The sequence below is a fragment of the Athene cunicularia genome (genome assembly GCF_003259725.1).
Source record: "Athene cunicularia isolate RWA chromosome 2 unlocalized genomic scaffold, athCun1 chr2_part1, whole genome shotgun sequence".
Lineage (NCBI taxonomy): Eukaryota > Metazoa > Chordata > Aves > Strigiformes > Strigidae > Athene > Athene cunicularia.
In genome coordinates, this window is record NW_020799095.1 from 34,273,389 (window position 1) to 34,287,100 (window position 13,712).

General features: G+C 40.4%; 1 protein-coding gene across 14 annotated transcripts in view; it reads left to right on the plus strand.

Moving 5' to 3' along the window:
* Positions 1 to 13,712, plus strand: part of KIAA1217 (KIAA1217 ortholog) — a 363,024-nt gene that overhangs the window by 323,661 nt on the left and 25,651 nt on the right. For all 14 annotated transcript variants that reach the window (XR_003397853.1, XR_003397852.1, XM_026843357.1 and 11 more), the window contains 2 exons: positions 3,767 to 3,927; positions 10,360 to 10,535. Coding sequence is in view for 12 of the 14 variants with exons in the window: in XM_026843357.1 (XP_026699158.1) it covers positions 3,767 to 3,927; positions 10,360 to 10,535 (337 nt within the window). In the remaining 2 variants the exon portion in view is untranslated. The remainder of the gene's footprint in view (positions 1 to 3,766; positions 3,928 to 10,359; positions 10,536 to 13,712) is intronic.

Consider the following 13,712-nt stretch of genomic DNA (forward strand, 5'->3'; position numbering starts at 1 on the left):
TATATATATATATATATATATGTATTATTTTAGTCTTTTAAGGGTGCTTTAGTGCCTGGGCTATAACAGCTTGTTAATGATGGAATTGCATCCTTAACATTGCATTCACCTATTTGTTTAGTGGATTCTAACTGGATGGAAAGGGAACTGTCACATGTCTTCCCAAATGATAGTTGAAAATGTTGTGGCTCTTTAATAAGGAGATGAGTAATTTCTGAAGAAACATTGTTGTGTGTCTTGCTATGGCCTTTTTTTTATCTTAGCATTTTAGAAAGAAAAATAAAATCTGGAAAGCAGGAGAGCAGTGTCTTTGCAACCATACCAAAGGTCAAGTGTTGGGGAGTGGAACTCGTGTTCCTTACCTTTCTGAGCCTGGGCAAATAGCAAAGCTTTCACCTTTCTGCACATCAGTTCTCTTTGTACTTTAAAAAAGGCAGCTTAGTTCATTAGCCTGTGTAAAAAAAGAAAAAAAGTTAACATTTGGGTTTTGTCCAGAGTATTAGGGAATTATTGAGAGGTTTTGCATTCAGGCCCCCTTACCTAGCTCCAGCAGGGGTTTATTTAAAAACCTGAGAACCAATGCTGTTTCTTTCCCTTCAATCCATCTGGCCACACATCTAATCACAAAGCTACAGCCTGGGACTATTTCCAAAAGTGAGCTATACTGCCTAGATGAAGCAGTCCCTCATTCAGCTGCCCTTTTATTCCTTTTTGATGAAAATATGTATCTCTGAGAAATCAGCTGCTGATCCTTACGGTGCTCCCATGCTCACTTGGTGTCTGTGGTTGTGTTTCATGCCCTTGAGGGTCCCACTTCATGCTTCACAGCTTCTGACCACACTCTGCATCAGGAACGCAAGGGCAGCTCAGAGTGTCTAAGGTGAGAAGAGGTGGCTGAGGCAGTAGAGGAGGAGGAGAGCTGTTTTGTAGGGAGTTGGAGACATTTATTGTTTACAGAAGCAGATCACAGTCCATCTACACTAACAGGAGAGAAGGCACCCCTTCCTGAGAAAGTATGTGAATTGACTGGGGTCCAGCATGGGGGAGAGACTGGCGGGGGCTGATTCATGCCTTGGCTGAATCATCACAGGGTCGGGGGCTGAGGTTTTGGAGCTTTGGCTTGAGGCAAAAAATAGCAGAAAGGTAGATGTGCTTTCAAAAATAGTCCAGATTTGTGGCTAGGGATCAGAACTCTTGGAGGCTTATCCACATTTTTCAGACTCTCTGGTGGTTTCTGTCTGTAGGGTTTATGAACTAAATACCCTTGTTTTAAAAAAATGGAAAAAATAGTGCATGTGGGATGGAAGTAGGTACTTGACTGTAGGAAAAACTGCAGTGTACATGTAGACAGATAAGTATTAGCATATATTAGACTGAAGCATGACATGGGTACAATGGCAGTGAACAAGGACTGTTTATTTCTTGAGTGTTGCTTTCTGTTAAGCAGCTCTTTGAAAGTCAAGAGAGCATTGAATCATAATGGAGTATAGCAAAAATGTGCAGCAGCTTGCTCAGCAGTGAAATGAAAAGTGCTGTTGTTGAAGCATTGAGCAGATCTAGCTGGAGCACATTTAGGTAAGGTATAGCATTACAACAGCCAGCACCGGGCTAGAACAGCTTTTTGTTTATGCATGTCTCTGGAAGCCTGTGGCATGGTACACCAGAGGGGCCTGTGCTTTTAGTGACAGGAATCGCAAATGTAGGTAAAGCAAGAAATGTGATTCTTCAGAAATGTTTTGGCTTGTTCCTAAATAAAAATATTCTGTCCTTAAGTTCCATCCTTTAGAAATGTTTTCCCTGGATGAATTTTGCAAAAGCTACATTTGAGGTATCCGCACCTGTAATGTGTTGTTATGCTGAGCTGTACCCACTCAGGCACATTTGGAGACTTTAGTGGTTGAAAAGACTACTAGGGATGAGAGGGCAGGTATAAAAGTTAACCACTCTTGAGTTCATACTCATTCCAGCCAGAAAAATGCGTCATGCTCTTTAGTGCACTGAAAATTTGCCTTCAACAGGCAAAGAAAAGCTCACAATACTAGTTTATGTTTGATTTCATTCAACTTGATAGAATTATGACCAAAATCCCTGTGCACATCCATTGCTGAGTTATTTTCTGTTTCCTTGGATTTTTATTCATAGAGAGGGAAGATGATGAAGTGGGGAATGACATAATCATAGAATAGCATCATAGAGTCATTTAGGTTGGAAAAGGCCTTTAAGATAATCAAGTCCAACTGTAAACCTAACACTACCAAGTCCACCGCTAAACCATGTCCCTAAGTGCCACATCTACACATCTTCTAAATACCTCCAGGGATGGTGACTCCACCACTTGCCTGGGCAGCCTGTTCCAATGCTAGATAACCTTTTCAGTGAAGAAATTTTTCCTAATATCCAATCTAAAAGTCACCTGGCACATTTCCCCTCATCCTATCACTTGTTACTTGGGAGAAGAAACCAACACCCACATCACTGCAACCTCCTTTCAGGTAGTTGTAGAGAGTGATAAGGTCTGCCCTGAGCCTCCTTTTCTCCAGGCTAAATAACCCCAGTTCTCTCAGCATCTACTTGTAAGACTTGTTCTCTAGACCCTTCACCAGCTTTCTTGCCCTTCTCTGGACATGCTCCAGCACCTCAGTGTTTTTGTTGTAGTGAGGGGCCAGTAATGCAATAGTTCAGGGAGCCGCAGCCATCAGGGCCCAAGGGACAAGGTGGATCTGGCACTGTGATCAAAAGAGTCTGCAGGGCTAAATAGTGCTGAACTTAGAAAATGAAGTGTGTCCTACTGACAGTCTGTCATTTTGCCTTTTAGTGGTGAGGAGGGGAAGGGACACATAAGAAAAAACATTGAAAAATACGCGTGTCAGTGCCAATTGCTAGAAGAAGCTGTAACATGGCTATTAGCTGATGAACTGGAATTTGCTTGTACCCTGTAAATAGTAAAGCTTCTTCCAAGGTACTTGAGACTGAAAAGAACAAGAGTGACACTGATGCTGTGTAGAGGAACAGCATTATTTAACAAAGAAAGTCATGTGAGGACATGTGATGGTTATTCTCAGCGTGCGTCTCAGCTCACTTCCTTGCATTATGCTATATTCCTTTATAAACACAGTCCTGAATAAATGACAGGCTAAAGGGGAGTGGGTGGATGCAACATGGCTGGAGATCATTTTTCTGCCACAGCATTGTTTCATTTCTCTTCTCCTGGTTTTATATGGTAGCTGTTGCAGACACTTGATAGAAATAGTACAGTTGTACTTCAAGCAACAAAGCAAGATTCTCTATAGAAACCTTTTCCCCACACTTGGCAGTTTGACTGAATCTCTCTCCCATGATAATTAATCAACAAATATGCAGTTCAGGAGTCCTGTGGATTTGCATCAGCTTGGTCTCAGATGGCTTCTGGGAGGACAATCCCAAAGCTACTTTCAGCACCAGTTTGATTTGCTGCTGTTTTGTGTAATCTACAGTTAAAGTTTATTATCCCATCTCCACTACGTGTGGTAGGAAACAGTCTTGTGGTAATGCAGTGCTCTGATATGGCTGAGATTCCAGCACAGATGCACTCTGATACTGTAGAGTCTTCCCTCAAAATATATCGGATAAGGAGGTGCCAGTCCCCTGTTAATACTGAGCATTGACAGCTGTAATTTTCTTTTCTTGTCCATCTGTGTGAAATATATGTGGATTTATCAGGCAGAGGAAGAATTATTTTTGCACCTTCTCTGCTGGTGAGCTTAACCTATGCTGCTGCTTATTGCAGGCACTGCTAACATATCTGGGGGGAAGAACACGTTGGCAACTGTGGAGTCAGCTGTCACCCATCACTCCGCTGGAGCCCCATCGATGCAAGTCAGCCTGCATGGTATGAAACGCAATGTGTCGGATCTGCGGCTGCAGCTGCATCAGATGAAGCAGCTACAGGTATGCTTATCTGGGGAATGATGGGAAAGCAGGTTGTCAGCAAATGCCCTTTTCTTTCTTCCTTTCTCTCTTTCTCTTTCTTTTTCCTTTTGTATATGAGTGATTCTCAGTAGTAGAGTTCTAGCGAAGATGCAAGTATTGGAGACACAAAATTGTATTCTGCTCTAGCATACACCACTTGCATAGCCCTAGAGGTATGAGAATGGGCTCAGTTTAACTACTGCTGTTCAGATATAGAGAAAAAAACGTCATTTCTAGCTTTGATGACTCTAGACATTAAAGCAGTATTTACATTACAATAATATCAAGGCTGTGATTGCAGTTTGGACCCTGCTATGCTGTGTGCTGTATAAGCATGTTGGAAGAGCCATGTTCCTGCTCCATACTGTTTAGAGTTGAGACAGTTTTAAAGTTCCTGAATAAACAACTTTGTAGCTGAGGACCCGTAGATATGCATTAAGCCAGAGTTTGAGTCCTGTATTTACAGAATCCAGAAGATTAGTCAACTTGAGCAACAAGGCAAAAAGATTTTTCAAAAGTTGCTGCAAAGGTTTGTTGTGCCCAACTTGCATTCACATTTTACCAGTACCTTCCTAAGACACATCAACACCTCAATATTTGCAAGAAACAATAAGAACAATGAAAAATTAACCAAGATGTCTGTTGACACATACTGTCATGCTGCAAATGTAAATATATGCTGTTCATCTCAGACACTGTGAAAATAAGCATATGCAGCTGTACAGGTCTTCAGCCCTTCACTTAATTGGAAACTGAAAAGCACTGTGTATTGTCTCAAAAGATGTAATAGGAGGTAAAGCAATTTCTTGTAAGACAAAGTGGACAGCAGGGGAAACTTCAGTACTCTGCCAGTCCTCCTTGCCTGGAAAGTTACATCACATGTTTGGTATTGCAGTGCTGCAGCTACTGCTATTAAGACAAGGGTGGTTTTGAATGTGGGAATGCTACTGTGTCAGTCTCCTTTGATTTGATGATTACATTTAAAACAGAATAATGATAATACAGATCACAATTCAGACCATGTTTTGCTTTCATTTCCTTAATTAAAGGAAATTGAATTATGAACCAATCATAGGGCAAGGGAACAGAGGGGGTGAGGTAAACATCAGGGTAAAGAAAATGTGGCCAAGACTGAAGATACTGTGACAAGGTCCTGTGAAGTTTGCTGGTAATGAAGAGGTGGCAGAAGGTATCTGGAGCAAAGAGTTTTGTCAGCCAAGGGACCTTTGCCTGTGATACAGCATCCATCTATTTACATTTTCAGTTTAGGATGAGTATGTTCCTATAGCAAACATATCTTTCAAAAGCTGTTCCCAGCAGTGGTATCTGTATGCCCAGCCATCATGATTCCCATCTAATTTCAATACTCTGGCTTGGGATCTCTGCCCTGGCACATTACATTTAAGTGTGTATTCTTCCACATTTGTGCTGCAAACCACTGCAGCCAGCCCCTCTGTCCTTCTGTAACCCCATGTGCCACATGCAGCTCTTGGCAGACGCCTGCAGTCTGGCCACCAGCTGTGCTTAGCATGTGGCCTCATAAAGTGGGTTGGAAGTTGCAGTGCTGCGCTGGAGGCAGTGAGTGCATTGTTCTCACAGGGCCTGCTCACCAGGGAGGTGGCATTTCCCCAGCTGCACCTTGTCTCCATGACTCTGCCCAAGGCAGTAACCTTGCTTTATGTCAGACATAGCGTTATGGCACACAGGAGTGAAGAAACTTGTACCATCTGCACAAATCAGTGCTGCCAAAGAAGTCTTGAGAAGAAAAAAAGGACATGTCCCAAGTGTGCTTATTAACTCTGGCTGGCTTCCCTTATTTCAGAAATGATAGCAAATTTGGTGCATTGTGCCAGTAGAAACTGGGCAAATTTGTGATAGTCGGATGGAAGAACCTGTAGCTCAAGGGAAACTTTGTTATATTACATATAAAATACATTCACGAGAGTGGGTTTTTTGTCATGGCTTTCCTGAATGGGTGGAATTATACTGAGAAAGAGCTCACAGTTTGTAGGGCAGCAAGTGAAACAGGTTGTGTTTTAAACTGAAGTGTGTTGAAATCTTCTAATGAAAAAACTTACACTGTGTTTTGTGGAAAATAATTCTAAGTAAAAGAGAAAATGATTTTTCTGTTTTTCCAGGTCGTTTGCATAATATCACAGTACATCGTATTTTTTGCTTTCACTATTTCTCCTGGGTTGGCAGTCAGTTTGTTCCTGTTTGTGTGAATTTTTCATATAGTGACAGACTAAAAGAAACACTTCCAAAGCACTGTAAAAGATGATTCCACAGGCACAAAAGTTGTCAGGATAACTAAGAAATAGGAACAGGACATAACACTATATTTATTACTGTTTGTGGTTCAATTTTCAGTTGATATCACTGTAAGTTCTTACTCATTTGCTTAATCGAATCAGAGAAACACATGATGGAAAAGACCCATTCATTCATGTAGCCTTTGTCTGTGCAGGCAAAATCCTCTTTTTAAAACATAGCAATTGATCCAGATGTATTGATTCACACACCAGTTAAGTATATATGTTACTAGATGCAACCGAAAACTTAAGACTATTCCAGTCTATGGTTGGATTTTAACCAGAGATTCTTGAAATAAAGACATTTGCATCATGGCTGTTGCTGGAGGTTAGATACACTTCTTGCTACTCCACTAGCATTTTCCTTAAGCGCTCTGGTTTTTAGAGATAAGAAAGGCTAGTTTTATGGTGCCGTGAAGTTTTCCTCTTTGCCAGAGGTAGGCTATAACCCAGCCTGTGTCCTGGATAAATTTGTTGTTGGTAAGACTGCAGCCCATGATGAGTTCAGTGGTGGTGTTCATTCTACACTCCCAGACAGTGAGAACTTAGTGGTGGGTTTGAACCAAGCCTTAGAATACGTGTTCATGGTATATATTGTTAGCTTATATGTACATTGGATTTTTTTTGTCTATTCCTTCCTTTCTTTAATTGAGCACATTTTAAGGGAAAGCGGTTAGATATGATTAGGGTTCAGCATTAGGAATGTCTATGCATGCAGGCTTTTTCCTTCATTCAGTGTATTATTTGCAGGGAAATGAGTGCTGCATAAAGGATAGAAAATGTAATAATAATACTGTCATAAATGGTATATGATAGTCTCACACGTGTAACTTTGAATTAGAAATTCAAGTATGTTTTGAGCTGCATTATAGAATTGGTGAAACTATGTTTAATCTATGTGTGGTAACAAACTTCAGGAATTAGATAGATTCTGCAGAGATCCTGAGTTGCAGGAAATCAGTCCCTCTTTGTGCACTGTAATGTGTGGGGAGGTGGGTGGCCCAGAAGCCTCTTCCATCAGGGCCTGGGAAGCTACCACTGGACAGGTCGTGCTTGTCTCCTAATGAGAAGCAGGGCTGTGAACTAATACCTGGTATTCCAGTTATCTGTCTCACAGGTAATAATTGGTTCAAAGTGAACTAAACTGGTTATCAGGTTACTGTTGAAGTAGGTGCCAGAGGCGGTGCTGGGGTACTTGTGAGAGAGCAGTGATAGATAATGTCTGGAGCACTAGCTGAAGAAGAGGGACAAGGGTAATGAATGTAAGAGAGGATGCTAGAATTCTAAGAAAGTGTGTTTGATTGCTGTTTGCAGTTATAAGTCAAGTTAACTCTAATTTGCAAGAAATTGCCATTTGGTGGTGACAGGAAAGCCTGCATTGCTTTTCCTTACCTTTGGGCACTTGACTTTGGAACTTGAACACTGTTTTAACAAAGCTTCTTTCAAGTTTGAATGTCTAAGATTGTATATTTGGCTTGTTTTAAGAAAACTTAACATACAAAAAGTTCTACTCTGGAACCCGAATCATGCTGACAGATCCATAGAACTTCTTCCGCTTGAGGTGATGAAGTAATTGGCAGAGGTGGTCTGAGGGACAAATGGGATGTGCAGTTAGCTAGGGAGTCTCAGATCTGATATCTGCTGTTAGAAGAAAGGTAAGAATCGAGTTCCGTTCCAGAACATGGAGGTAAATGTGCTGTAGCAGCCAGAGACTGCCTCCTCCTCCTCAGCCACAACTCTTCCCCTCTGCTCCTGCTCACCCTGCCTCATGTTGTCCTTTGGCTGGTGACTCTGCCCCTGCTTTAACCCACAATTACTCCTCTCCCCTGGTTCCCTTTCTTTCTCTACATCCATCTGTACCTCTCCCTCTCATCTTCTGTCCCTGTTCCCAAGCATGAACAAAGCCAGGTTTTCCAGAACTAGCCATTGAATTTTCATAGAAATGGCAAAAACTGCTCTTTGATACCAAGATGAGTAATTTCTCAGACTTTAAGAGTTCACTCCAAACATTGAGGTTTGGGAGTCTTCAACATACAAGCTTTGTGAAATATTGCTGAGTTCTGTTTTTATTCCCTAATCTTGTTATCAGAATTGGATAAAATCTGCTGACTGAAACTTTGTAATACTGTTCAAGCACTGCATAAACGGAAGTGGCAAGCACCTTAGCTGTAGGTGTAACTACAGTAAATACAGATCCCCTCTGTACCCCCATAAAATATACCCTTGCACAACTTCACACACTCACACATAATTTTGGTATTCCTGGGAGTCACTGTTACCGGCTGAGGAACATAGAGGACTTAAATTCTGGACACCTGAGACTTGTCTGACTCTGTTACTGACCTTTTCACTGACCTCGGATCAGTTGCTTTACATATCCCAAGTCACTTCCCCCTGTCAAATTTCCCCACTTTTTAAAGAACTATGAATAAACTGTGTGACTCAAGTGTTACATGCTCATTCATTCATTCATTCATTCATGTTCTCCTTTTTGAAAATATGGCATAATGAAAGAGATGTGAGTCTCAGAGAGCTGTGCTGGCCTTGCTGTAAGAGGTTTTAATTTATCAAATCCAAACATTAATCCCATAGTGGGGAAAAATAGACATATGCACTGTCTTCAAAAGAATCCAGTCTGGTATAAAGCAGCTGACAATGTTTATAAATCTGTGCTGTTTCATATGTTTTCCAGCTTCATTTTTACCCCCTAACTGCTAACACTTATCTTCAGCTGAGTTTTGAGCTAACACCTCCTGCTTGTCACAGCTCAGACCCCTCTGTGCACTTTCAGTGAAGTGTTACCCTCCCTCTCATCACAGTTGTGTCACTATAGAAGGCAGAGTCAGGTGCAGAGAGCTGAGTTTGTTCCTCTTAACTCCCTTACTGATTGGAAAGAATGACCTGGGCAAAGGTTTTTTCTTTCTCTGATTCCCATGAATTCTCTTAAATCAATTTAAAAAGTAGTCTTGTTGCATTAAAACTGTCTTGTGGGTAACCCATTTTTGTAATTCTTCCTATTAGGCAGTGGTTTTACTTCGTAAGTTAAATGTGGTTTGACTGTTAAGTATGGATGTATAGAAGACAGCTGACAGTTCAATTGCTAGTTTTAAAACTGGAACTTCATCTTACAATTGACATAGGTGGTTTTTGAAATCTTACAGTACAAGATGACTACTGGGCTAACAGAGTTTTTGTTCACGTTGCTACATCCTAAAGCTGTGACTAGATGGAGCCCTGCTTAGCGCTTTGAATGTTGCAAGAGACTTGAACGGGTTTGGTTTGTGTGCGTGCGGAGCATAGCTGCTCCAGGGCTACCCACAGAAGAATGCAGTCTAGTTTGCTTGCTTAGCTGTGTTTTGCTCTGCAAACAGTATCAGTAAGAAAATTAATACTTTAGAAACTTAACGTAAGGTTAAGACAAGGAAGAAGGTGTGATTTTTACGGTTCTCAGAAAATTACCATACTACAAAGGGGTTTTTTTTGGTGGGTTAGGGAGGTTTTATGTATTGCAGACAAGCTGTATGTCTGTACCAAATTACACCGAATGGTACAATCCTTCCTCTGCCACTTGAGAGACTGAAAAATTCCATTCTGAGAACAGCCGTGCATTCCAGCTTTGACATTAATGTGTGGGATTATCCACGAGGCACATATGGGCAGTGCAGTGCAGTGCATAAGCTTACGAGATACACATGAAGTGGAAGTCAAGCTTCCGTCAGTCTTGTGAGGTGTGATTAATTCTTGATTCATGCTGGACTGAACAGAATAAAGGGGCCACAATCCTTGCAGAAGTTATGCACTGAAGGTGGTGTACTGATCCCAACATCTTTTGTTCATCAGCTTGCAATTTGAAGTTTTATATATATATATATATATATACACACATTAGAAGTTAATCAGATTTAGGCTTGTCTCACACCCAACACTTCCTCACAGAACAACGTTTATAGGTAAAGTTAAGGAGGGAAGGAAGAAATAAAAACTCTCTTGATGTAGGGCTGTGTTTATCCCAACCTATTTCTGAGCTCTGCAATGTATTCTGTTGCCAGGGATGTCAGTCAAGCAGGAAAAATTGAAGTTGATTTCTTTTGTGCAACAGCTGCAGAACCAGGAGATGCTGAGGGCAATGGTGAAGAAAGCAGAGCTGGAAATCAATGGCAAAATGATTGAGACAGTGAAGAGGCTTGAAGATCCTGTGCAGCGACAGCGCAACCTGGTGGAACAAGAAAGGCAGAAATACCTCAGCGAGGAAGAAAAGATTGTAAAGAAGTTATGGTGGGTTGAGAAACCTCTTAGAATTTGTTGCCTTTGCCTGGCTTTGTCTTCCATAAAGTAGTAGCTTTCACCATTGTCTTCAGTGAAACTGCACCTGTGTATGCTCTTTTAGCTGTGTTTCCTTGCACTAGGCTTGCACTTGCAATAGGCTGTAAAACTGTGTCTGTGTTGTACAAATCACTGGTTCTGACTGGGAGTCCTCCTTAGCACAGCCCCCACTGGGTAAGTCACATCACTGTAAAGAATTTCAACCTCTTCAGAAGGCCTCTGTAAAGGGACAGATGACTGTAAGGACCATGACCACCACCACCATCTTCTGAAAGCCTTCCCCTACCCTAGCTCTCCCCTTCAGCTTTATGTGTCATGCTTTAGGGAAGGAGGGAAGAATTTCCTCAAGAATGAAAGGATGCAAAGGAAGGTAATGAGTTTGGCTTTAAGTATGAAAATCAGATTTCAATAGTAAGTGCTTTGGCTATTGCATGGGCGAAGCAGGGGAGGCTCCTACTTCTTAATAGAGAATTTAAGTTTAATTGCAGCCAGCAATACTAGTCTTTGGCTAAAATTTATATATGGGATTTCCGTACACTTAACTGCAGATAAAAATACTTTTTTATTGTTGCTGTTGTTGTGTGAAGGCTCTTTGTAAGACTTTTTTTTTTTTTTTTTTTCCCAAAAAAACCTTCAGTCTACCAAGACTGGTGTGGGATCCAGTTGTTCATTTTAGTCCATGTTGAGAGCCAGCAGGAGGCAAGGTGAAACTGAAATCAATACACAATTTAACTAATCTAAGATGCACATTTGTAAGATGCTATATAACTGTTTCTCATTACTGCATTTAGTTCACACCTGAGGAGTTGCTCCATAATAAAACGAAACTTTCTAGTCAGCTTGTCATTGAAAATGATGATTGAAGAGCCATAGGAGTACAGTTACTGAGAGCTAAGGAGAGTAAATCTTTCCTGTTGATCAATGTGTTGTCAGACGAGTAAGATTTGTAATAAAAACAGCGCATCTGTAGAGACAAAGTAGAGTGCTACTAAGGGAGTGTATGCTTTCTGTGAAGAAAAGTTGAGTGTGCAGTAACAGCTCATGCTAGTGTGTGTAATCCTCTCAGCTGGTTTTCAGATTTAAATAACGTGTTGTAGACTTAAGTAATTACTCTCCTCTTCATCACTTTGTTCCTCTGTACCTCATTGCTTAGTTCCTAGAGTGTTCTCTGTAGAAAGAACAATTTGTGTGATGGCTGTTTATTGCATTGCCTTATAAAATGGATACTGAGTGAGGTCAAGTGCAAATGGCATTAGTTGTTAGAGCTGTTCATTTAGGATACAACTTTGCAGTACTGTTTTATCAGTGTTTGCAATTTTTCCTGTTCACAGAGTTTCTGCTGTGCTACTTCATTGGCTAATGTTACAGGAAAATGTCTTACTTGGATCATTTGTAGGCTGTAAATGTTAGTTCAGCCCTTTTAGAGACATGCTAGAAACAAGCATTAAATCACAAACAATTATTTTTCATCAGTTATGTTCAGTGAGATTTCTTTGTCATTTATTTGCACATTTGCAGGATCAGACCCCAAAAGGAAAAGCACATCTGACAAAAACGCTTTAAGTTCAACAGCTGATGGCTATTAATAACGAAGAGCATACATGACGAAATCATACATCAAATGTCACTGGCAGAAAAAGGTTGACATTCTATATAGAATTAACTTCTATATAGAATTAAGCTTTTAATTAGGCTCATCTCAGTGCAGATGTATAAACAAATACAAAGCAACAGGGCAAAAAAATTTAACATTTCTTAGTATTTCAACTGTTGCCCTCTTGACCTTTCCTAAATCATAGGACTAAATCAGTAGACTGCCTTCATGCAAGACCAGGAAGCTTAAGGATTTCTGCAATACTTATGAAAGTGTATTTACTACTCTGAAGTGGTAAATCTCATCTTAAAAAGCTCTCCTGCAATTCTGAAGATTATCAATGGGAAATAAAAAGATAAAAATACTGGCAGTTCATGTTGTAAACAGCAGAGATGTTGGTGTACATTTCAGAGCAAGTTTTCTGTTGAGCAGCTGTTTGTGATGGTGCCTACAGAAGTGTGCCTGCCCACGTGTGTCACAGCTGTAGCAGGATTACTGTTCAGAGATACCTAATGAAATCTAAGGAACACTGTTAAACGTAGTGTTACTGCACACTTGTAACAGTGAAATACACTCTCAGAATTAACTGGGTAGTTTTTTTTCTATTGAATCTTTTGATTCAACAGATGTTATATATGACACTTTTGGGGTTGTAGATACTAGCCTTGAAATTTACCGGACCAAGGACAAATTATGATGATATGACACATTGACTAAAGAAGTGTTTATGTTGTGAGGAGCATGTTACAGGTATGACTACTATATGTTGTAGATTATTGTGAGCACTTTAATAGAGGGGGTTTTATAAGCACAATATTTAAATTATAGATGCATCCAATCTGTCTAATTGGATATGATCCACAGTAAGTTACAGTTTATATTTTTGTTAGGAAAGTATCAGACTACTGTAAGAATAACCATGCTCAGTAACAAAAAAGCTTCACTTAGCAGTCTTGTAGAGCCACTAGTAGCAGATACTTGGAAAAGGATATAAGAACATGTCAAAATCCTCAGAGCACCTCTCCTTGCATTTCATGACTTGTAGCTCAGGGATTTTCCAAGTCAGAGATGGTATCCGCATATGCAAAAGCTCTTTATGGATTGTTTACTTTTCATTAATTTATGCATTTTTTAAGATTTATGTGAACTTGGTTTTGTACAGCGTCTAGGCACAATGAATTCTATAGAGTAATGCATTTCCGTAGTGTTGTGGTTTAACACCAGATAACTAAGCACCATGCAACCACTCACTCACTGCTCCCCACTCACAGTGGGAGTGAATAAAAAAAAACCCTTAAAACTCCAAGGTTGATATAAGAACTCACAAGTTGAGATAAGAACAGTTTCATAACTAAAATAAAATATAATAATAGTAATGAAAAGGAGTATAACAGAAAGAGAAAGAAATAAAACCCCTCCAAAAATACAAGCAATGCACAATGCAATTGCTCACTACTTCCTGACCGATGCCCAAGCAGCGATCCTCCCCTCCTGGCCAACTCTCCCCAGTTTATATACTGGGCAGAACGTTCTAT